This window comes from Oncorhynchus gorbuscha, unplaced genomic scaffold (genome assembly GCF_021184085.1).
Source record: "Oncorhynchus gorbuscha isolate QuinsamMale2020 ecotype Even-year unplaced genomic scaffold, OgorEven_v1.0 Un_scaffold_295, whole genome shotgun sequence".
Lineage (NCBI taxonomy): Eukaryota > Metazoa > Chordata > Actinopteri > Salmoniformes > Salmonidae > Oncorhynchus > Oncorhynchus gorbuscha.
The window spans coordinates 907,823-932,822 of record NW_025745159.1 but is presented as its reverse complement, the minus strand read 5'-3'; the positions used below and the strand labels follow the sequence as shown (position 1 = coordinate 932,822).

Here is a 25,000-nt window from a genome sequence, read left to right as displayed (position 1 = left end):
TCACTCTCTCCCTCCCTCTCCCCCCTCTCTCTCTTTTTCCTTCCATCCCTCTGTCCCTGTCTGTCTCTCTCCCTCCCCTCTCTCTCTCTCCCTCCCTCTCCCCCCTCTCTCTCTTTTTCCTTCCATCCCTCTCTCCCTGTCTGTCTCTCTCCCTCCCTACTCTCTCTCTCTCTCTCTCTCTCTCTCTCTCTATGGGGTAGTCAGAGACTGAAAACATGGAGTAAACATGAGTGATGATTCCCAGAGACCTCAGGAGGTGAAGGAGAACAGGGTGATGATTCCTAGAGAGATTCCCAACTAAGCCCTGTGTTCCTCTGTGCCTCTGTTAACTCAGCCCTGTGTTCCTCTGTTAACTCAGCCCTCTGTTCCTCTGTTAACTCAGCCCTGTGTTCCTCTGTTCCTCTGTTAACTCAGCCCTGTGTTCCTCTGTGCCTCTGTTAACTCAGCCCTGTGTTCCTCTGTTAACTCAGCCCTGTGTTCCTCTGTGCCTCTGTTAACTCAGCCCTGTGTTCCTCTGTTAACTCAGCCCTGTGTTCCTCTGTTCCTCTGTTAACTCAGCCCTGTGTTCCTCTGTTAACTCAGCCCTGTGTTCCTCTGTTAACTCAGCCCTGTGTTCCTCTGTTAACTCAGCCCTGTGTTCCTCTGTTAACTCAGCCCTGTGTTCCTCTGTTAACTCAGCCCTGTGTTCCTCTGTTAACTCAGCCCTGTGTTCCTCTGTTCCTTGTTAACTCAGCCCTGTGTTCCTCTGTTCCTCTGTTAACTCAGCCCTGTGTTCCTCTGTTCCTCTGGTAACTAAGCCCTGTGTTCCTCTGTTCCTCTGTTAACTCAGCCCTGTGTTCCTCTGTTAACTCAGCCCTGTGTTCCTCTGTTCCTCTGTTAACTCAGCCCTGTGTTCCTCTGTTCCTCTGTTAACTCAGCCCTGTGTTCCTCTGGTAACTCAGCCCTGTGTTCCTCTGTTCCTCTGTTCCTCTGTTAACTCAGCCCTGTGTTCCTCTGTTCCTCTGTTAACTCAGCCCTGTGTTCCTCTGTTCCTCTGTTAACTAAGCCCTGTGTTCCTCTGTTCCTCTGTTAACTAAGCCCTGTGTTCCTCTGTTGAACCCCCCTAATTCACCTTGTCATTAGCAGAACGATGGACCTTTCAGGGTCGTAACTGGACTCGGTGTCGCGTGGTGACTTCAGACAGGCAGCAGAGAGAGAGAAGTGGTTTCGGACGGCCTACATAACTATTATGGTAGCGTGAGACGGGTCAGCACCAACCCAGCTGGGCGTCAGCCCCACCTAATGCAGTGAAACGACACGGTCCTGCCCATGTGGCGAATCAGATCACACATACCTGACCTCACTCAGCAAGACTTCCTCTGAGCAGTTTAACGTTTCACACGTCACTAATACGGTCTCTGAATCCTCCTCTATCCACACACACCTCGTCACCTAGAGGCAACCTATCCCCTATGTAGTGCACTACTTTGGCTTCTGGTAGCTCTGTGCAGTGTACTACGTAGGGAATAGGGTGTCGTAGGGCTCTGGTCTATCCCCTACGTAGGGAATAGGGTGTCATAGGGCTCTGGTCTATCCCCTATGTAGTGCACTACTTTGGCTTCTGGTAGCTCTGTGCACTGTACTACGTAGGGAATAGGGTGTCATAGGGCTCTGGTCTATCCCCTATGTAGTGCACTACTTTGGCTTCTGGTAGCTCTGTGCAGTGTACTACGTAGGGAATAGGGTGTCGTAGGGCTCTGGTCTATCTCCTATGTAGTGCACTACTTTGGCTTCTGGTAGCTCTGTGCAGTGTACTACGTAGGGAATAGGGTGTCATAGGGCTCTGGTCTATCTCCTGGTAGAGCATGGCGCTTGTAACGCCAGGGTAGTGGGTTCGATCCCTGGGACCACCCATACGTAGAATGTACGCACACATGGCTGTAAGTCGCTTTGGATAAAAGCGTCTGCTAAATGGCATATATTATTATATTTAGTGCACTACTTTGGCTTCTGGTAGCTCTGTGCAGTGTACTATGTAGAGAATAGGGTGTCGTAGGGCTCTGGTCTATCCCCTATGTAGGGAATAGGGTGTCATAGGGCTCTGGTCTATCCCCTATGTAGGGAATAGGGTGTCATAGGGCTCTGGTCTATCTCCTATGTAGTGCACTACTTTGGCTTCTGGTAGCTATGTGCAGTGTACTACGTAGGGAATAGGGTGTCGTTTGGGACAAAGGCGTAGTATTTCTAGAATGTGTAGGTCAGCGTGTTGGAGAACATCGTTCTAGAACGGTTAGGGCTGCGTGTCGGAGAACGACAGGTCATAAGGTCACAATGTAAAGGACATCAGGCTGAATCCCATCTGCTAGGGTTAGGTGAGGCGGTCTCTCTCCTCCCACCTCTCCTCCCCTCCCAGCTCCCCTCTCCTCCCACCTCTCCTCCCCTCCCACCTCCTCCCACCTCTCCTCCCCTCCCACCTCCTCCCACCTCTCCTCCCATCTCCTCTCCTCCCTTCCCAGCTCTCCTTCCGTCCCACCTCCCCTCCCCTCCCACCTCCTCCCACCTCTCCTCCCCTCCCACCTCTCCTCCCCTCCCACCTCTCCTCCCCTCCCACCTCCTCTCCTCCAACCTCCTCCCAGCTCTCCTCTCCTCCCACCTCCTCTCCTCCCCTCCCAGCTCTCCTTCCGTCCCACCTCTCCTCCCCCTCCCACCTCCTCCCACCTCTCCTCCCCTCCCACCTCTCCTCCCCTCCCAGCTCCCCTCTCCTCCCACCTCTCCTCCCCTCCCAGCTCCCCTCTCCTCCCACCTCTCCTCCCCTCCCACCTCCTCCCACCTCTCCTCCCCTCCCACCTCCTCCCACCTCTCTCTCCCCCTCCCACCTCCTCTCCTCCCACCTCCTCCCAGCTCTCCTCTCCTCCCACCTCCTCCCCTCCCACCTCTCCTACCCTCCCACCTCCTCTCCTCCCACCTCCTCTCCTCCCAGCTCTCCTCTCCTCCCACCTCCTCCTCCCAGCTCCTCTCCTCAGCAGGAAGCAGCTCGTCAGGTCAACGGCCATTAGTTCTGATTAAATAATAGAGGTCGTGAGATTTTAGTTGTCTGGGGGTTCTTGTTCTGCAGGTGCCGTGCAGCCTGGAGTATTGGGACGAGCTCCAGCACGCCTTCGTCCCCTACCGAGAGTTCAGCCTATCAGAGAGTAGCGCCTGCGAGCTGACCCTGCCCAGCCTGACGCTGACCAATGAGCAGAAGGATCTGGTGACCTCTGACCTGTGGAGGATCGTCCTCAACAACAACCCAGACGGAGGAGACGAACAGAGGTGAGGAGACAATTAACACGCTCTTCACACACCTGATTCTAGTGTGTGTGTGTGTGTGTGTGTGTGTGTGTGTGTGTGTGTGTGTGTGTGTGTGTGTGTGTGTGTGTGTGTGTGTGTGTGTGTGTGTGTGTGTGTGTGTGTGTGTGTGTGTGTGTGTGTGTGTGTGTGTGTGTGTGTGTGTGTGTGTGTGTGTGTGTGTGTGTGTGTGTGGTTCAGTGCGCCAGTACAGTGCAGAACGATGAGCATCTCTGAGCACAAAAGCCCAAAAGCCTCTGTGTGTTAGTCCACATCTGGGAGGGAAGGTTGAGAGGGAGGGAGGGAAGGAAGGTGGGAGGGAAGGTTGGGAGGGAGGGAGGGAAGGTGGGAGGAAAGGCGGGAGGGAAGGTGGGAAGGAAGGCGGGAGGGAAGGAAGGTGGGAAGGTTGGGAGGGAGGGAAGGTGGGAGGGAGGGAAGGTGGGAGGGAAGGTGGGAGGGAGGGAAGGTGGGAGAGAAGGTGGGAGGGAAGGTGGGAGAGAAGGAAGGTGGGAAGGTTGGGAGGGAGGGAAGGTGGGAGGGAAGGAAGGTGGGAGGGAAGGTGGGAGGGAGGGAGGGAAGGAAGGTGGGAGAGAAGGTGGGAGGGAGGGAAGGTGGGAGAGAAGGAAGGTGGGAAGGTTGGGAGGGAGGGAAGGTGGGAGAGAAGGAGGGAAGGTGGGAGAGAAGGTGGGAGGGAGGGAAGGTGGGAGGGAGGGAGGGAAGGCAGAAGGGAAGGAAGGTGGGAGAGAAGGTGGGAGGGAGGGAGGGAAGGTAAGGAGGGAAGGTGGGAGGGAAGGAAGGTGGGAGGGAGGGAGGGAGGGAAGGTAAGGAGGGAAGGTGGGAGGGAAGGAAGGTGGGAGAGAAGGTGGGAGGGAGGGAGGGAGGGAAGACGGGAAGGAAGGTGGGAGGGAAGGAAGGTGAGAGGGAGGGAAGGAGAGAAGGAAGGTGGGGGGCAGTGGACCTGGCCCAGGTTCAGATCAACCTATTGACATTTCCCAGCACACCAAGTGGCTGTCAGGGCCAAACACATCCCATCCAGCTGACCTTGAGGGGGAGGGAGAACAACAGAAAACAGCAACTCCGTGAAAAGCCAAATATACATGTGCATTTCATTACAGTCTCCAGTTTCCTTTACTGTCAAAGTGTGTCCCAATTGACAGCTTATTCCCTGTATACTACGGACCCTGGTCAAAAGTAGTGCACTACGTAAGGAATAGTGAGCTATTTGGGTCCTCCAGTCCTCCTCCATGACACCTTGTTAATGTCCCTCCAGCCCAGTCCTCCTCCATGACACCTTGTTAATGTCCCTCCAGCCCAGTCCTCCTCCATGACACCTTGTTAATGTCCCTCCAGTCCTCCTCCATGACACCTTGTTAATGTCCCTCCAGCCCAGTCCTCCTCCATGACACCTTGTTAATGTCCCTCCAGCCCAGTCCTCCTCCATGACACCTTGTTAATGTCCCTCCAGTCCTCCTCCATGACACCTTGTTAATGTCCCTCCAGTCCTCCTCCATGACACCTTGTTAATGTCCCTCCAGTCCTCCTCCATGACACCTTGTTAATGTCCCTCCAGTCCTCCTCCATGACACCTTGTTAATGTCCCTCCAGCCAGTCCTCCTCCATGACACCTTGTTAATGTCCCTCCAGTCCTCCTCCATGACACCTTGTTAATGTCCCTCCAGCTCAGTCCTCCTCCATGACACCTTGTTAATGTCCCTCCAGCTCAGTCCTCCTCCATGACACCTTGTTAATGTCCCTCCAGCCCAGTCCTCCTCCATGACACCTTGTTAATGTCCCTCCAGCCCAGTCCTCCTCCATGACACCTTGTTAATGTCCCTCCAGCCCAGTCCTCCTCCATGACACCTTGTTAATGTCCCTCCAGTCCTCCTCCATGACACCTTGTTAATGTCCCTCCAGCCCAGTCCTCCTCCATGACACCTTGTTAATGTCCCTCCAGCCCAGTCCTCCTCCATGACACCTTGTTAATGTCCCTCCAGTCCAGTCCTCCTCCATGACACCTTGTTAATGTCCCTCCAGCCCAGTCCTCCTCCATGACACCTTGTTAATGTCCCTCCAGTCCTCCTCCATGACACCTTGTTAATGTCCCTCCAGTCCAGTCCTCCTCCATGACACCTTGTTAATGTCCCTCCAGCCCAGTCCTCCTCCATGACACCGTGTTAATGTCCCTCCAGTCCTCCTCCATGACACCTTGTTAATGTCCCTCCAGCCCTCCTCCATGACACCTTGTTAATGTCCCTCCAGCCCAGTCCTCCTCCATGACACCTTGTTAATGTCCCTCCAGTCCTCCTCCATGACACCTTGTTAATGTCCCTCCAGCCAGTCCTCCTCCATGACACCTTGTTAATGTCCCTCCAGCCCTCCTCCATGACACCTTGTTAATGTCCCTCCAGTCCTCCTCCATGACACCTTGTTAATGTCCCTCCAGTCCAGTCCTCCTCCATGACACCTTGTTAATGTCCCTCCAGCCCAGTCCTCCTCCATGACACCTTGTTAATGTCCCTCCAGTCCTCCTCCATGACACCTTGTTAATGTCCCTCCAGCCCAGTCCTCCTCCATGACACCTTGTTAATGTCCCTCCAGCCAGTCCTCCTCAATGACACCTTGTTAATGTCCCCCCAGCCAGTCCTCCTCCATGACACCTTGTTAATGTCCCTCCAGCCCAGTCCTCCTCCATGACACCTTGTTAATGTCCCTCCAGTCCTCCTCCATGACACCTTGTTAATGTCCCTCCAGCCCAGTCCTCCTCCATGACACCTTGTTAATGTCCCTCCAGCCAGTCCTCCTCAATGACACCTTGTTAATGTCCCCCCAGCCAGTCCTCCTCCATGACACCTTGTTAATGTCCCTCCAGCCCAGTCCTCCTCCATGACACCTTGTTAATGTCCCTCCAGCCAGTCCTCCTCCATGACACCTTGTTAATGTCCCTCCAGCCAGTCCTCCTCCATGACACCTTGTTAATGTCCCTCCAGCCAGTCCTCCTCCATGACACCTTGTTAATGTCCCTCCAGCCAGTCCTCCTCCATGACACCTTGTTAATGTCCCTCCAGCCAGTCCTCCTCCATGACACCTTGTTAATGTCCCTCCAGCCCAGTCCTCCTCCATGACACCTTGTTAATGTCCCTCCAGCCCAGTCCTCCTCCATGACACCTTGTTAATGTCCCTCCAGCCCAGTCCTCCTCCATGACACCTTGTTAATGTCCCTCCAGTCCTCCTCCATGACACCTTGTTAATGTCCCTCCAGCCCAGTCCTCCTCCATGACACCTTGTTAATGTCCCTCCAGCCCAGTCCTCCTCCATGACACCTTGTTAATGTCCCTCCAGCCAGTCCTCCTCCATGACACTTGTTAATGTCCCTCCAGCCCAGTCCTCCTCCATGACACCTTGTTAATGTCCCTCCAGTCCTCCTCCATGACACCTTGTTAATGTCCCTCCAGCCCAGTCCTCCTCCATGACACCTTGTTAATGTCCCTCCAGCCCAGTCCTCCTCCATGACACCTTGTTAATGTCCCTCCAGCCCAGTCCTCCTCCATGACACCTTGTTAATGTCCCTCCAGTCCTCCTCCATGACACCTTGTTAATGTCCCTCCAGCCCAGTCCTCCTCCATGACACCTTGTTAATGTCCCTCCAGCCAGTCCTCCTCCATGACACCTTGTTAATGTCCCTCCAGTCCTCCTCCATGACACCTTGTTAATGTCCCTCCAGCCAGTCCTCCTCCATGACACCTTGTTAATGTCCCTCCAGTCCTCCTCCATGACACCTTGTTAATGTCCCTCCAGCCCAGTCCTCCTCCATGACACCTTGTTAATGTCCCTCCAGCCCAGTCCTCCTCCATGACACCTTGTTAATGTCCCTCCAGCCCAGTCCTCCTCCATGACACCTTGTTAATGTCCCTCCAGCCCAGTCCTCCTCCATGACACCTTGTTAATGTCCCTCCAGTCCTCCTCCATGACACCTTGTTAATGTCCCTCCAGCCCAGTCCTCCTCCATGACACCTTGTTAATGTCCCTCCAGCCCACCCAAGGATAGTGGATAGTGTTCTAGAACAGGATAGTGTTCTAGAGTGTTCTAGAGAATAGTTCTGAGGTGAATACAGGACTGACTATAGTGAAATAGGTTCTCCTCTCTCCCTCGGTCAGACCGGGAGGCAGAAGACATATAGTAACAACCTACTGGAAGTGTCTTTCTCCTCTCCCTCCCAGTGAGTCAGATTTATTAACTGTCAAACTTAATATTTATCTCATGTATCTATCTCTCTACAGTTCTGACAGTGAGTCAGGTTCTCAGCAGGGTTCCTCGGGGTCCCAGCTTCTGCCCTGTGACCAGCTGGTGTCCCCCACGGCGCTGGCAGCTTGTACCCGTGTCGACTCCTGCTTCGCCCCTGGTCCGTGCCCTCCTGGGCGTGTCTCTCACCCTGGCACAGATACAGCTGCACCTCTACCACCACCTGGAGCAGCTGGGCACAGGTACTGTAGCACCGCCTGGAGCAGCTGGGTACAGGTACTGTAGCACCGCCTGGAGCAGCTGGGTACAGGTACTGTAGCACCGCCTGGAGCAGCTGGGTACAGGTACTGTAGCACCACCTGGAGCAGCTGGGTACAGGTACTGTAGCACCACCTGGGTACAGGTACTGTAACACCACCTGGAGCAGCTGGGTACAGGTACTGTAACACCGCCTGGAGCAGCTGGGTACAGGTACTGTAACACCGCCTGGAGCAGCTGGGTACAGGTACTGTAGCACCGCCTGGAGCAGCTGGGTACAGGTACTGTAGCACCGCCTGGAGCAGCTGGGTACAGGTACTGTAGCACCGCCTGGAGCAGCTGGGTACAGGTACTGTAGCACCGCCTGGAGCAGCTGGGTACAGGTACTGTAGCACCGCCTGGAGCAGCTGGGTTGTTGCTATTTTCTCGTGTTTACTGTCACTACTGTTCATTTAGTCGTATATTAGATTCACTCACATCTCCTCTGTCCGTCTGTCTCCAGCGCCGTCACGTCGACTCCGCCCCTTCCTGCCGGACAGGAAGTTGCCCCAGGAGCAAGAGTACCTGGTCATCGGGGCACAGGAGCCGCGGCTGTTCCTCCGCCAGTGGAGCGGCGGCGTCGGCGGTAACGTCAGCGCCGCCCGGCTCTGCCAGGAGATCCAGTTCTCCACCGAGCTGGACTGCAGATTGTTGGAGTACCGGAACTTGACTTGGCTCAGCCTGCTGCAGCCGTTCATACTGCAGGGTCAGGCTGCGGTCACACGCTGCTCCAACAACGTCCTCCTGGACGGGAACGTCTTCGTAGACCCGGTCTTCATCAACATCAGCCAGAACACCGTTCACAGTCTGGATACGGCCCTACGGGCCTGGCAACAGGTGAGACTACTGGTATATACTGAGTTAGTCTAATCCTAACGTTCATCACCATCAGCATTCAGACCTTTAGATAGGTGAGGTAAAGGACATGTAACCTTTAGGTTAGTATATGAGGTAAAGGACATGTAACCTTTAGGTTAGTATATGAGATAAAGGACATGCCTGGTGTGGTTGATTCAGACCTTTAGGTTAGTAGATAGGTGAGGTAAAGGTCATGTAACCTTTAGGTTAGTAGATAGGTGAGGTAAAGGACATGTAACCTTTAGGTTAGTAGATAGGTGAGGTAAAGGTCATGTAACCTTTAGGTTAGTACATAGGTGAGGTAAAGGTCATGTAACCTTTAGGTTAGTAGATAGGTGAGGTAAAGGTCATGTAACCTTTAGGTTAGTAGATAGGTGAGGTAAAGGTCATGTAACCTTTAGGTTAGTAGATAGGTGAGGTAAAGGACATGTAACCTTTAGGTTAGTAGATAGGTGAGGTAAAGGTCATGTAACCTTTAGGTTAGTAGATAGGTGAGGTAAAGGACATGCCTGGTGTGGTTGATTCAGACCTTTAGGTTAGTAGATAGGTGAGGTAAAGGACCTGTAACCTTTAGGTTAGTAGATAGGTGAGGTAAAGGTCATGTAACCTTTAGGTTAGTAGATAGGTGAGGTAAAGGACCTGTAACCTTTAGGTTAGTAGATAGGTGAGGTAAAGGACCTGCCTGGTGTGGTTGATTCAGACCTTTAGGTTAGTAGATAGGTGAGGTAAAGGACATGTAACCTTTAGGTTAGTATATGAGGTAAAGGACATGCCTGGTGTGGTTGATTCAGACCTTTAGGTTAGTAGATAGGTGAGGTAAAGGACATGTAACCTTTAGGTTAGTATATGAGATAAAGGACATGCCTGGTGTGGTTGATTCAGACCTTTAGGTTAGTAGATAGGTGAGGTAAAGGTCATGTAACCTTTAGGTTAGTAGATAGGTGAGGTAAAGGACATGTAACCTTTAGGTTAGTAGATAGGTGAGGTAAAGGTCATGTAACCTTTAGGTTAGTAGATAGGTGAGGTAAAGGACATGCCTGGTGTGGTTGATTCAGACCTTTAGGTTAGTAGATAGGTGAGGTAAAGGACCTGTAACCTTTAGGTTAGTAGATAGGTGAGGTAAAGGTCATGTAACCTTTAGGTTAGTAGATAGGTGTGAGGTAAAGGACCTGTAACCTTTAGGTTAGTAGATAGGTGAGGTAAAGGACCTGCCTGGTGTGGTTGATTCAGACCTTTAGGTTAGTAGATAGGTGAGGTAAAGGACATGTAACCTTTAGGTTAGTATATGAGGTAAAGGACATGCCTGGTGTGGTTGATTCAGACCTTTAGGTTAGTAGATAGGTGAGGTAAAGGACATGTAACCTTTAGGTTAGTATATGAGATAAAGGACATGCCTGGTGTGGTTGATTCAGACCTTTAGGTTAGTAGATAGGTGAGGTAAAGGTCATGTAACCTTTAGGTTAGTAGATAGGTGAGGTAAAGGACATGTAACCTTTAGGTTAGTAGATAGGTGAGGTAAAGGTCATGTAACCTTTAGGTTAGTAGATAGGTGAGGTAAAGGACATGCCTGGTGTGGTTGATTCAGACCTTTAGGTTAGTAGATAGGTGAGGTAAAGGACCTGTAACCTTTAGGTTAGTAGATAGGTGAGGTAAAGGTCATGTAACCTTTAGGTTAGTAGATAGGTGAGGTAAAGGACCTGTAACCTTTAGGTTAGTAGATAGGTGAGGTAAAGGACCTGCCTGGTGTGGTTGATTCAGACCTTTAGGTTAGTAGATAGGTGAGGTAAAGGACATGTAACCTTTAGGTTAGTATATGAGGTAAAGGACATGCCTGGTGTGGTTGATTCAGACCTTTAGGTTAGTAGATAGGTGAGGTAAAGGACATGTAACCTTTAGGTTAGTATATGAGATAAAGGACATGCCTGGTGTGGTTGATTCAGACCTTTAGGTTAGTAGATAGGTGAGGTAAAGGTCATGTAACCTTTAGGTTAGTAGATAGGTGAGGTAAAGGACATGTAACCTTTAGGTTAGTAGATAGGTGAGGTAAAGGTCATGTAACCTTTAGGTTAGTAGATAGGTGAGGTAAAGGACATGCCTGGTGTGGTTGATTCAGACCTTTAGGTTAGTAGATAGGTGAGGTAAAGGACCTGTAACCTTTAGGTTAGTAGATAGGTGAGGTAAAGGTCATGTAACCTTTAGGTTAGTAGATAGGTGAGGTAAAGGACCTGTAACCTTTAGGTTAGTAGATAGGTGAGGTAAAGGACCTGCCTGGTGTGGTTGATTCAGACCTTTAGGTTAGTAGATAGGTGAGGTAAAGGACATGTAACCTTTAGGTTAGTATATGAGGTAAAGGACATGCCTGGTGTGGTTGATTCAGACCTTTAGGTTAGTAGATAGGTGAGGTAAAGGACATGTAACCTTTAGGTTAGTATATGAGATAAAGGACATGCCTGGTGTGGTTGATTCAGACCTTTAGGTTAGTAGATAGGTGAGGTAAAGGTCATGTAACCTTTAGGTTAGTAGATAGGTGAGGTAAAGGACATGTAACCTTTAGGTTAGTAGATAGGTGAGGTAAAGGTCATGTAACCTTTAGGTTAGTAGATAGGTGAGGTAAAGGTCATGTAACCTTTAGGTTAGTAGATAGGTGAGGTAAAGGTCATGTAACCTTTAGGTTAGTAGATAGGTGAGGTAAAGGTCATGTAACCTTTAGGTTAGTAGATAGGTGAGGTAATGGACCTGCCTGGTGTGGTTGATTCAGACCTTTAGGTTAGTAGTTGACTCACAGCGTGGGCAGCATTGACTCATCGTGGCGTAGGATGTGATTGGCCTGATCCCTCAGGATTAAATAATGATCTATAGCTCAGTGAGGCTGTTTCCTGTTTCATCTGATTACTTCCCTCATAAATAATGGCCTCTTATCAGCTCCAGTAGAGTAGTTCTGGACACTGAGCCGTGAGGGGGTCTGCCAAGTTGAGGACAGGGAGATTGTGTGTGTGTGTGTGTGTGTGTGTGTGTGTGTGTGTGTGTGTGTGTGTGTGTGTGTGTGTGTGTGTGTGTGTGTGCGTGCGCGTGCGCGTGCGTGTGTGCGCGTGCGTGTGTGTGTGCGCTGTAGGTGGCCTCAGCTGTGACTAATCTGTGTCATACTGGACCTAGTGCCAGCAGCAGATCAATGTGAGTCAGGGGGAAAGAGAGAAAGAGGCAGCCAGAGGAGGAGGAGCATAGGAGAGTCTTGTAGGGGTGTGGAGGAGGAGGAGGATAGGAGAGTCTTGTAGGGGTGTGGAGGAAGAGGAGGGGGAGGATAGGAGAGTCTCGTTGGGGTGTGGAGGAAGAGGAGGAGGAGGATAGGAGAGTATTGTATGGGGTGTGGAGGAGGAGGAGGAGGATAGGAGAGTCTTGTAGGGGTGTGGAGGAAGAGGAGGATAGGAGAGTATTGTTGGGGTGTGGAGGAAGAGGAGGATAGGAGAGTCTCGTAGGGGTGTGGAGGAAGAGGAGGATAGGAGAGTCTTGTAGGGGTGTGGAGGAAGAGGAGGATAGGAGAGTCTCGTAGGGGTGTGGAGGAAGAGGAGGATAGGAGAGTCTCGTAGGGGTGTGGAGGAAGGCTGAGGACCAAACCTGATACACCAGGAATTGTATTGAAGTATTTCACAGTGTGGGCAGCGTTGACCTTCAGATGGACGTGCTGCCAAGAACATTCCTGCCCTCTGTTTCCCTTTTGGTTTCAGAAAGTAAAGCTTGAATGGGGGTTCAACAGAGAGGTGTGGGTCTGGTAGATTCTACACAGCCAGGTGTGGGTCTGGTAGATTCCACACAGCCAGGTGTGGGTCTGGTAGATTCCACACAGCCAGCCAGGTGTGGGTCTGGTAGATTCTACACAGCCAGCCAGGTGTGGGTCTGGTAGATTCCACACAGCCAGCCAGGTGTGGGTCTGGTAGATTCCACACAGCCAGGTGTGGGTCTGGTAGATTCTACACAGCCAGGTGTGGGTCTGGTAGATTCCACACAGCCAGCCAGGTGTGGGTCTGGTAGATTCTACACAGCCAGCCAGGTGTGGGTCTGGTAGATTCCACACAGCCAGCCAGGTGTGGGTCTGGTAGATTCCACACAGCCAGGTGTGGGTCTGGTAGATTCCACACAGCCAGCCAGGTGTGGGTCTGGTAGATTCCACACAGCCAGCCAGGTGTGGGTCTGGTAGATTCTACACAGCCAGGTGTGGGTCTGGTAGATTCCACACAGCCAGGTGTGGGTCTGGTAGATTCTACACAGCCAGGTGTGGGTCTGGTAGATTCCACACAGCCAGCCAGGTGTGGGTCTGGTAGATTCTACACAGCCAGGTGTGGGTCTGGTAGATTCCACACAGCCAGGTGTGGGTCTGGTAGATTCTACACAGCCAGGTGTGGGTCTGGTAGATTCCACACAGCCAGGTGTGGGTCTGGTAGATTCTACACAGCCAGGTGTGGGTCTGGTAGATTCTACACAGCCAGCCAGGTGTGGGTCTGGAAGATTCTACACAGCCAGCCAGGTGTGGGTCTGGTAGATTCTACACAGCCAGCCAGGTGTGGGTCTGGTAGATTCTACACAGCCAGCCAGGTGTGGGTCTGGTAGATTCTACACAGCCAGGTGTGGGTCTGGTAGATTCCACACAGCCAGGTGTGGGTCTGGTAGATTCCACACAGCCAGCCAGGTGTGGGTCTGGTAGATTCCACACAGCCAGGTGTGGGTCTGGTAGATTCCACACAGCCAGCCAGGTGTGGGTCTGGTAGATTCCACACAGCCAGCCAGGTGTGGGTCTGGTAGATTCTACACAGCCAGCCAGGTGTGGGTCTGGTAGATTCTACACAGCCAGCCAGGTGTGGGTCTGGTAGATTCTACACAGCCAGCCAGGTGTGGGTCTGGTAGATTCTACACAGCCAGGTGTGGGTCTGGTAGACTCCACACAGCCAGGTGTGGGTCTGGTAGATTCCACACAGCCAGCCAGGTGTGGGTCTGGTAGATTCCACACAGCCAGGTGTGGGTCTGGTAGATTCCACACAGCCAGCCAGGTGTGGGTCTGGTAGATTCCACACAGCCAGCCAGGTGTGGGTCTGGTAGATTCTACACAGCCAGGTGTGGGTCTGGTAGATTCCACACAGCCAGGTGTGGGTCTGGTAGATTCTACACAGCCAGGTGTGGGTCTGGTAGATTCCACACAGCCAGCCAGGTGTGGGTCTGGTAGATTCTACACAGCCAGGTGTGGGTCTGGTAGACTCCACACAGCCAGGTGTGGGTCTGGTAGATTCCACACAGCCAGCCAGGTGTGGGTCTGGTAGATTCCACACAGCCAGGTGTGGGTCTGGTAGATTCCACACAGCCAGCCAGGTGTGGGTCTGGTAGATTCCACACAGCCAGCCAGGTGTGGGTCTGGTAGATTCTACACAGCCAGGTGTGGGTCTGGTAGATTCCACACAGCCAGGTGTGGGTCTGGTAGATTCTACACAGCCAGGTGTGGGTCTGGTAGATTCCACACAGCCAGCCAGGTGTGGGTCTGGTAGATTCTACACAGCCAGGTGTGGGTCTGGTAGATTCCACACAGCCAGGTGTGGGTCTGGTAGATTCTACACAGCCAGGTGTGGGTCTGGTAGATTCCACACAGCCAGGTGTGGGTCTGGTAGATTCTACACAGCCAGGTGTGGGTCTGGTAGATTCTACACAGCCAGGTGTGGGTCTGGTAGATTCTACACAGCCAGCCAGGTGTGGGTCTGGAAGATTCTACACAGCCAGCCAGGTGTGGGTCTGGTAGATTCTACACAGCCAGCCAGGTGTGGGTCTGGTAGATTCTACACAGCCAGCCAGGTGTGGGTCTGGTAGATTCTACACAGCCAGGTGTGGGTCTGGTAGATTCCACACAGCCAGGTGTGGGTCTGGTAGATTCCACACAGCCAGCCAGGTGTGGGTCTGGTAGATTCCACACAGCCAGGTGTGGGTCTGGTAGATTCCACACAGCCAGCCAGGTGTGGGTCTGGTAGATTCCACACAGCCAGCCAGGTGTGGGTCTGGTAGATTCTACACAGCCAGGTGTGGGTCTGGTAGATTCCACACAGCCAGGTGTGGGTCTGGTAGATTCTACACAGCCAGGTGTGGGTCTGGTAGATTCCACACAGCCAGCCAGGTGTGGGTCTGGTAGATTCTACACAGCCAGCCAGGTGTGGGTCTGGTAGATTCTACACAGCCAGCCAGGTGTGGGTCTGGTAGATTCTACACAGCCAGCCAGGTGTGGGTCTGGTAGATTCTACACAGCCAGCCAGGTGTGGGTCTGGTAGATTCTACACAGCCAGGTGTGGGTCTGGTAGATTCCACACAGCCAGGTGTGGGTCTGGTAGATTCTACACAGCCAGGTGTGGGTCTGGTAGATTCCACACAGCCAGGTGTGGGTCTGGTAGATTCTACACAGCCAGGTGTGGGTCTGGTAGATTCCACACAGCCAGCCAGGTGTGGGTCTGGTAGATTCTACACAGCCAGCCAGGTGTGGGTCTGGTAGATTCTACACAGCCAGCCAGTTGTGGGTCTGGTAGATTCTACACAGCCAGCCAGGTGTGGGTCTGGTAGATTCTACACAGCCAGCCAGGTGTGGGTCTGGTAGATTCTACACAGCCAGGTGTGGGTCTGGTAGATTCCACACAGCCAGGTGTGGGTCTGGTAGATTCTACACAGCCAGGTGTGAGTCTGGTAGATTCCACACAGCCAGCCAGGTGTGGGTCTGGTAGATTCTACACAGCCAGGTGTGGGTCTGGTAGATTCCACACAGCCAGGTGTGGGTCTGGTAGATTCTACACAGCCAGGTGTGGGTCTGGTAGATTCCACACAGCCAGCCAGGTGTGGGTCTGGTAGATTCTACACAGCCAGGTGTGGGTCTGGTAGATTCCACACAGCCAGGTGTGGGTCTGGTAGATTCTACACAGCCAGGTGTGGGTCTGGTAGATTCCACACAGCCAGGTGTGGGTCTGGTAGATTCTACACAGCCAGGTGTGGGTCTGGTAGATTCTACACAGCCAGCCAGGTGTGGGTCTGGAAGATTCTACACAGCCAGCCAGGTGTGGGTCTGGTAGATTCTACACAGCCAGCCAGGTGTGGGTCTGGTAGATTCTACACAGCCAGCCAGGTGTGGGTCTGGTAGATTCTACACAGCCAGGTGTGGGTCTGGTAGATTCCACACAGCCAGGTGTGGGTCTGGTAGATTCCACACAGCCAGCCAGGTGTGGGTCTGGTAGATTCCACACAGCCAGGTGTGGGTCTGGTAGATTCCACACAGCCAGCCAGGTGTGGGTCTGGTAGATTCCACACAGCCAGCCAGGTGTGGGTCTGGTAGATTCTACACAGCCAGCCAGGTGTGGGTCTGGTAGATTCTACACAGCCAGCCAGGTGTGGGTCTGGTAGATTCTACACAGCCAGCCAGGTGTGGGTCTGGTAGATTCTACACAGCCAGGTGTGGGTCTGGTAGACTCCACACAGCCAGGTGTGGGTCTGGTAGATTCCACACAGCCAGCCAGGTGTGGGTCTGGTAGATTCCACACAGCCAGGTGTGGGTCTGGTAGATTCCACACAGCCAGCCAGGTGTGGGTCTGGTAGATTCCACACAGCCAGCCAGGTGTGGGTCTGGTAGATTCTACACAGCCAGGTGTGGGTCTGGTAGATTCCACACAGCCAGGTGTGGGTCTGGTAGATTCTACACAGCCAGGTGTGGGTCTGGTAGATTCCACACAGCCAGCCAGGTGTGGGTCTGGTAGATTCTACACAGCCAGGTGTGGGTCTGGTAGACTCCACACAGCCAGGTGTGGGTCTGGTAGATTCCACACAGCCAGCCAGGTGTGGGTCTGGTAGATTCCACACAGCCAGGTGTGGGTCTGGTAGATTCCACACAGCCAGCCAGGTGTGGGTCTGGTAGATTCCACACAGCCAGCCAGGTGTGGGTCTGGTAGATTCTACACAGCCAGGTGTGGGTCTGGTAGATTCCACACAGCCAGGTGTGGGTCTGGTAGATTCTACACAGCCAGGTGTGGGTCTGGTAGATTCCACACAGCCAGCCAGGTGTGGGTCTGGTAGATTCTACACAGCCAGGTGTGGGTCTGGTAGATTCCACACAGCCAGGTGTGGGTCTGGTAGATTCTACACAGCCAGGTGTGGGTCTGGTAGATTCCACACAGCCAGGTGTGGGTCTGGTAGATTCTACACAGCCAGGTGTGGGTCTGGTAGATTCTACACAGCCAGGTGTGGGTCTGGTAGATTCTACACAGCCAGCCAGGTGTGGGTCTGGAAGATTCTACACAGCCAGCCAGGTGTGGGTCTGGTAGATTCTACACAGCCAGCCAGGTGTGGGTCTGGTAGATTCTACACAGCCAGCCAGGTGTGGGTCTGGTAGATTCTACACAGCCAGGTGTGGGTCTGGTAGATTCCACACAGCCAGGTGTGGGTCTGGTAGATTCCACACAGCCAGCCAGGTGTGGGTCTGGTAGATTCCACACAGCCAGGTGTGGGTCTGGTAGATTCCACACAGCCAGCCAGGTGTGGGTCTGGTAGATTCCACACAGCCAGCCAGGTGTGGGTCTGGTAGATTCTACACAGCCAGGTGTGGGTCTGGTAGATTCCACACAGCCAGGTGTGGGTCTGGTAGATTCTACACAGCCAGGTGTGGGTCTGGTAGATTCCACACAGCCAGCCAGGTGTGGGTCTGGTAGATTCTACACAGCCAGCCAGGTGTGGGTCTGGTAGATTCTACACAGCCAGCCAGGTGTGGGTCTGGTAGATTCTACACAGCCAGCCAGGTGTGGGTCTGGTAGATTCTACACAGCCAGCCAGGTGTGGGTCTGGTAGATTCTACACAGCCAGGTGTGGGTCTGGTAGATTCCACACAGCCAGGTGTGGGTCTGGTAGATTCTACACAGCCAGGTGTGGGTCTGGTAGATTCCACACAGCCAGGTGTGGGTCTGGTAGATTCTACACAGCCAGGTGTGGGTCTGGTAGATTCCACACAGCCAGCCAGGTGTGGGTCTGGTAGATTCTACACAGCCAGCCAGGTGTGGGTCTGGTAGATTCTACACAGCCAGCCAGTTGTGGGTCTGGTAGATTCTACACAGCCAGCCAGGTGTGGGTCTGGTAGATTCTACACAGCCAGCCAGGTGTGGGTCTGGTAGATTCTACACAGCCAGGTGTGGGTCTGGTAGATTCCACACAGCCAGGTGTGGGTCTGGTAGATTCTACACAGCCAGGTGTGAGTCTGGTAGATTCCACACAGCCAGCCAGGTGTGGGTCTGGTAGATTCTACACAGCCAGGTGTGGGTCTGGTAGATTCACACAGCCAGGTGTGGGTCTGGTAGATTCTACACAGCCAGCCAGGTGTGGGTCTGGTAGATTCTACACAGCCAGGTGTGGGTCTGGTAGATTCCACACAGCCAGGTGTGGGTCTGGTAGATTCTACACAGCCAGCCAGGTGTGGGTCTGGTAGATTCTACACAGCCAGCCAGGTGTGGGTCTGGTAGATTCTACACAGCCAGCCAGGTGTGGGTCTGGTAGATTCTACACAGCCAGGTGTGGGTCTGGTAGATTCCACACAGCCAGGTGTGGGTCTGGTAGATTCTACACAGCCAGCCAGGTGTGGGTCTGGTAGATTCTACACAGCCAGCCAGGTGTGGGTCTGGTAGATTCTACACAGCCAGGTGTGGGTCTGGTAGATTCCACACAGCCAGGTGTGGGTCTGGTAGATTCTACACAGCCAGGTGTGAGTCTGGTAGATTCCACACAGCCAGCCAGGTGTGGGTCTGGTAGATTCTACACAGCCAGGTGTGGGTCTGGTAGATTCCACACAGCCAGGTGTGGGTCTGGTAGATTCTACACAGCCAGCCAGGTGTGGGTCTGGTAGATTCTACACAGCCAGGTGTGGGTCTGGTAGATTCCACACAGCCAGGTGTGGGTCTGGTAGATTCTACACAGCCAGCCAGGTGTGGGTCTGGTAGATTCTACACAGCCAGCCAGGTGTGGGTCTGGTAGATTCTACACAGCCAGCCAGGTGTGGGTCTGGTAGATTCTACACAGCCAGGTGTGGGTCTGGTAGATTCCACACAGCCAGGTGTGGGTCTGGTAGATTCTACACAGCCAGCCAGGTGTGGGTCTGGTAGATTCTACACAGCCAGGTGTGGGTCTGGTAGATTCTACACAGCCAGGTGTGGGTCTGGTAGATTCCACACAGCCAGGTGTGGGTCTGGTAGATTCTACACAGCCAGTTGTGGGTCTGGTAGATTCCACACAGCCAGCCAGGTATGGGTCTGGTAGATTCTACACAGCCAGGTGTGGGTCTGGTAGATTCTACACAGCCAGCCAGGTGTGTGGAGACATCAGAGAGGTGTGGATCTGATTGAACCAGGCCCTGAGATCCTGATTGGACCAGGGGACAGGGGTTGGGATGGAGATTTTAACCATCCTCAGCCCCAAACCCAGCTTTTGCCAGCCCCACAACCAGCCCCAGCCTCAAACCAACCTACCCCAGGCAGGCCTACCCCCAGCCTCAAACCCTACCCCAGGCAGGCCTACCCCCAGCCTCAAACCCTACCCCAGGCAGGCCTACCCCCAGCCTCAAAACAACTTACCCCAGGCAGGCCTACCCCCAGCTCCAAACCTTCTCCCCTCTCTCCCTATCCTCTCCCCCTCTCTCCCTATCCTCTCCCCCTCTCTCCCTATCCTCTCCCCCTCTCTCCCTATCCTCTCCTTATCCTCTCCCCCTCTCTCCCTATCCTCTCCCCCTCTCTCCCTATCCTCTCCCCCTCTCTCCCTATCCTCTCCCCCTCTCTCCCTGTCCTCCCCCACCCCCAACCCCCGGGGTAGAGAAGATAGATCCATCGCTAGTTAAAGACAGATCAGGTTTTTGTTCCCAGCAGATGTAGCAGGGATCTGATGTCCCCGTACAGGAAAAAGGGGCTTTGGGTTCCGTCGTCCTTCCTTCATCTATTTTCATTGTCTGTTTTTAATCATTGTCTTTACCGCCGACTTCTGCGTGGCAAGGATCCAATCCCACGTGATTAGAAGTTTCTCTCCCGTCTATAATTACCGTCTCCAGTTTGTCACGTCTAGCGTAGATCTGTGTGACATAGAGAGGCCCATATATGCCTACGTAACCAGGACTAATGTGTGTACAGGGAGCAGGAGGAGTAATGTGATATGTGGTCGGATTATAGAACTGGTGTCTGCTGGGACATCGGCGCTGACTGGGAGAGCTGTCACTTTTTAAAAACCCCAGTTTATAACAAGCAGGGTTTTTATTGACTATCAACATATCTCAGGAGGTAATATTTGTCCACATAAAGCCGTTTTTTTATAGAGAGAGAGAGAGAGAGAAGAGGACGATGAGAGGATGAAGATGGCTGTATCGTGTAGCCTAATGAAGGAGTCTCTGTTAACCGATACCGATCTTTAAAAGAAGGCTTAGCACGGCATCTTAAAGATGTCTGGCAGTTTCGATATCAGCGCGTCGAAGTTGAAAGGTCAGCCTCAGATGGCGTTCCTCTATAAAGAGGGAATGGATTTGGGACTCGTGCCAGCTGCTGTCCCGTCCGCCAGGTTTAATGAGGTAAAAACTTTCCCATCGGTTTCCAATAGCAACAGCAGTACAGTGTTTTTGGCTGTTAAACTCTGAGCTTTTTTTTACCACAGGCCTCCTTTAACAGTCACTCTGGGGTCACTCTGGGGGTCACTCTGTCTCAATGTGACGTTGGGGTCTGCTGTGACCGTCACCATAGTAACTGGACATGCTATGTTCCTACACCGTCACCATAGTAACTGGACATGCTATGTTCCTACACCGTCACCATAGTAACTGGACATGCTATGTTCCTACACCGTCACCATAGTAACTGGACATGCTATGTTCCTACACCGTCACTATAGTATCTGGACATGCTATGTTCCTACACCGTCACCATAGTAACTGGACATGCTATGTTCCTACACCGTCACCATAGTAACTGGACATGCTATGTTCCTACACCGTCACCATAGTAACTGGACATGCTATGTTCCTACACCGTCACCATAGTAACTGGACATGCTATGTTCCTACACCGTCACCATAGTAACTGGACATGCTATGTTCCTACACCGTCACCATAGTAACTGGACATGCTATGTTCCTACACCGTCACCATAGTAACTGGACATGCTATGTTCCTACACCGTCACCATAGTATCTGGACATGCTATGTTCCTACACCGTCACCATAGTAACTGGACATGTTCCTACACCGTCACCATAGTAACTGGACATGTTCCTACACCGTCACCATAGTAACTGGACATGTTCCTACACCGTCACCATAGTAACTGGACATGTAAATGGGTGTGCTTCACGCTGAGAAGTTTATCCTTGGTTCAACGTTCCTGGTTGTGTGGGAAACGGACCCTGACCTCTGACCTGACCCACTACTACTGTTTACATGGTGCCTGTATTTAAACCCAACCTGACCTCTGACCTGACACTACTACTGTTTACATGGGGCCTGTATTTAAACCCGACCTGACCTCTGACCTGACCCACTACTACTGTTTACATGGGGCCTGTATTTAAACCCGACCTGACCTCTGACCTGACCCACTACTACTGTTTACATGGTGCCTGTATTTAAACCCAACCTGACCTCTGACCTGACACTACTACTGTTTACATGGGGCCTGTATTTAAACCCAACCTGACCTCTGACCTGACCCACTACTACTGTTTACATGGTGCCTGTATTTAAACCCAACCTGACCTCTGACCTGACCCACTACTACTGTTTACATGGGGCCTGTATTTAAACCCGACCTGACCTCTGACCTGACCCACTACTACTGTTTACATGGGGCCTGTATTTAAACCCAACCTGACCTCTGACCTGACCCACTACTACTGTTTACATGGTGCCTGTATTTAAACCCGACCTGACCTCTGACCTGACCCACTACTACTGTTTACATGGGGCCTGTATTTAAACCCGACCTGACCTCTGACCTGACCCACTACTACTGTTTACATGGTGCCTGTATTTAAACCCAACCTGACCTCTGACCTGACACTACTACTGTTTACATGGGGCCTGTATTTAAACCCAACCTGACCTCTGACCTGACCCACTACTACTGTTTACATGGTGCCTGTATTTAAACCCAACCTGACCTCTGACCTGACCCACTACTACTGTTTACATGGGGCCTGTATTTAAACCCAACCTGACCTCTGACCTGACCCACTACTACTGTTTACATGGGGCCTGTATTTAAACCCGACCTGACCTCTGACCTGACCCACTACTACTGTTTACATGGGGCCTGTATTTAAACCCAACCTGACCTCTGACCTGACCCACTACTACTGTTTACATGGTGCCTGTATTTAAACCCAACCTGACCTCTGACCTGACACTACTACTGTTTACATGGTGCCTGTATTTAAACCCAACCTGACCTCTGACCTGACCCACTACTACTGTTTACATGGTGCCTGTATTTAAACCCGACCTGACCTCTGACCTGACCCACTACTACTGTTTACATGGGGCCTGTATTTAAACCCAACCTGACCTCTGACCTGACACTACTACTGTTTACATGGGGCCTGTATTTAAACCCAACCTGACCTCTGACCTGACCCACTACTACTGTTTACATGGTGCCTGTATTTAAACCCAACCTGACCTCTGACCTGACACTACTACTGTTTACATGGTGCCTGTATTTAAACCCAACCTGACCTCTGACCTGACCCACTACTACTGTTTACATGGTGCCTGTATTTAAACCCGACCTGACCTCTGACCTGACCCACTACTACTGTTTACATGGGGCCTGTATTTAAACCCAACCTGACCTCTGACCTGACACTACTACTGTTTACATGGGGCCTGTATTTAAACCCAACCTGACCTCTGACCTGACCCACTACTACTGTTTACATGGTGCCTGTATTTAAACCCAACCTGACCTCTGACCTGACCCACTACTACTGTTTACATGGGGCCTGTATTTAAACCCAACCTGACCTCTGACCTGACCCACTACTACTGTTTACATGGTGCCTGTATTTAAACCCAACCTGACCTCTGACCTGACCCACTACTACTGTTTACATGGGGCCTGTATTTAAACCCAACCTGACCTCTGACCTGACCCACTACTACTGTTTACATGGGGCCTGTATTTAAACCCGACCTGACCTCTGACCTGACCCACTACTACTGTTTACATGGTGCCTGTATTTAAACCCAACCTGACCTCTGACCTGACCCACTACTACTGTTTACATGGGGCCTGTATTTAAACCCAACCTGACCTCTGACCTGACCCACTACTACTGTTTACATGGGGCCTGTATTTAAACCCAACCTGACCTCTGACCTGACCCACTACTGCTGTTTACATGGTGCCTGTATTTAAACCCGACCTGACCTCTGACCTGACCCACTACTACTGTTTACATGGTGCCTGTATTTAAACCCAACCTGACCTCTGACCTGACACTACTACTGTTTACATGGTGCCTGTATTTAAACCCAACCTGACCTCTGACCTGACCCACTACTACTGTTTACATGGTGCCTGTATTTAAACCCAACCTGACCTCTGACCTGACCCACTACTACTGTTTACATGGTGTGCCTGTATTTAAACCCAACCTGACCTCTGACCTGACCCACTACTACTGTTTACATGGTGCCTGTATTTAAACCCAACCTGACCTCTGACCTGACACTACTACTGTTTACATGGGGCCTGTATTTAAACCCGACCTGACCTCTGACCTGACCCACTACTACTGTTTACATGGGGCCTGTATTTAAACCCAACCTGACCTCTGACCTGACCCACTACTACTGTTTACATGGTGCCTGTATTTAAACCCGACCTGACCTCTGACCTGACCCACTACTACTGTTTACATGGGGCCTGTATTTAAACCCGACCTGACCTCTGACCTGACCCACTACTACTGTTTACATGGTGCCTGTATTTAAACCCAACCTGACCTCTGACCTGACCCACTACTGCTGTTTACATGGGGCCTGTATTTAAACCCGACCTGACCTCTGACCTGACCCACTACTACTGTTTACATGGTGCCTGTATTTAAACCCAACCTGACCTCTGACCTGACCCACTACTACTGTTTACATGGGGCCTGTATTTAAACCCAACCTGACCTCTGACCTGACCCACTACTACTGTTTACATGGGGCCTGTATTTAAACCCAACCTGACCTCTGACCTGACCCACTACTGCTGTTTACATGGTGCCTGTATTTAAACCCGACCTGACCTCTGACCTGACCCACTACTACTGTTTACATGGTGCCTGTATTTAAACCCAACCTGACCTCTGACCTGACACTACTACTGTTTACATGGTGCCTGTATTTAAACCCAACCTGACCTCTGACCTGACCCACTACTACTGTTTACATGGTGCCTGTATTTAAACCCAACCTGACCTCTGACCTGACCCACTACTACTGTTTACATGGTGCCTGTATTTAAACCCAACCTGACCTCTGACCTGACCCACTACTACTGTTTACATGGTGCCTGTATTTAAACCCAACCTGACCTCTGACCTGACACTACTACTGTTTACATGGGGCCTGTATTTAAACCCGACCTGACCTCTGACCTGACCCACTACTACTGTTTACATGGGGCCTGTATTTAAACCCAACCTGACCTCTGACCTGACCCACTACTACTGTTTACATGGTGCCTGTATTTAAACCCGACCTGACCTCTGACCTGACCCACTACTACTGTTTACATGGGGCCTGTATTTAAACCCGACCTGACCTCTGACCTGACCCACTACTACTGTTTACATGGTGCCTGTATTTAAACCCAACCTGACCTCTGACCTGACCCACTACTGCTGTTTACATGGGGCCTGTATTTAAACCCAACCTGACCTCTGACCTGACCCACTACTACTGTTTACATGGTGCCTGTATTTAAACCCAACCTGACCTCTGACCTGACCCACTACTACTGTTTACATGGTGCCTGTATTTAAACCCAACCTGACCTCTGACCTGACACTACTACTGTTTACATGGGGCCTGTATTTAAACCCGACCTGACCTCTGACCTGACCCACTACTACTGTTTACATGGGGCCTGTATTTAAACCCAACCTGACCTCTGACCTGACCCACTACTACTGTTTACATGGTGCCTGTATTTAAACCCGACCTGACCTCTGACCTGACCCACTACTACTGTTTACATGGGGCCTGTATTTAAACCCGACCTGACCTCTGACCTGAC

General features: G+C 52.0%; 1 protein-coding gene across 1 annotated transcript in view; it reads left to right on the top strand.

Moving 5' to 3' along the window:
• The window catches only part of LOC124017626 (vacuolar protein sorting-associated protein 13B-like), a 269,473-nt gene that overhangs the window by 109,501 nt on the left and 134,972 nt on the right, over nucleotides 1-25,000 (top strand). The window contains 4 exon segments of the mRNA XM_046332879.1: nucleotides 3,095-3,291; nucleotides 7,585-7,716; nucleotides 7,718-7,788; nucleotides 8,307-8,680. Coding sequence (XP_046188835.1) covers nucleotides 3,095-3,291; nucleotides 7,585-7,716; nucleotides 7,718-7,788; nucleotides 8,307-8,680 — 774 coding nt within the window.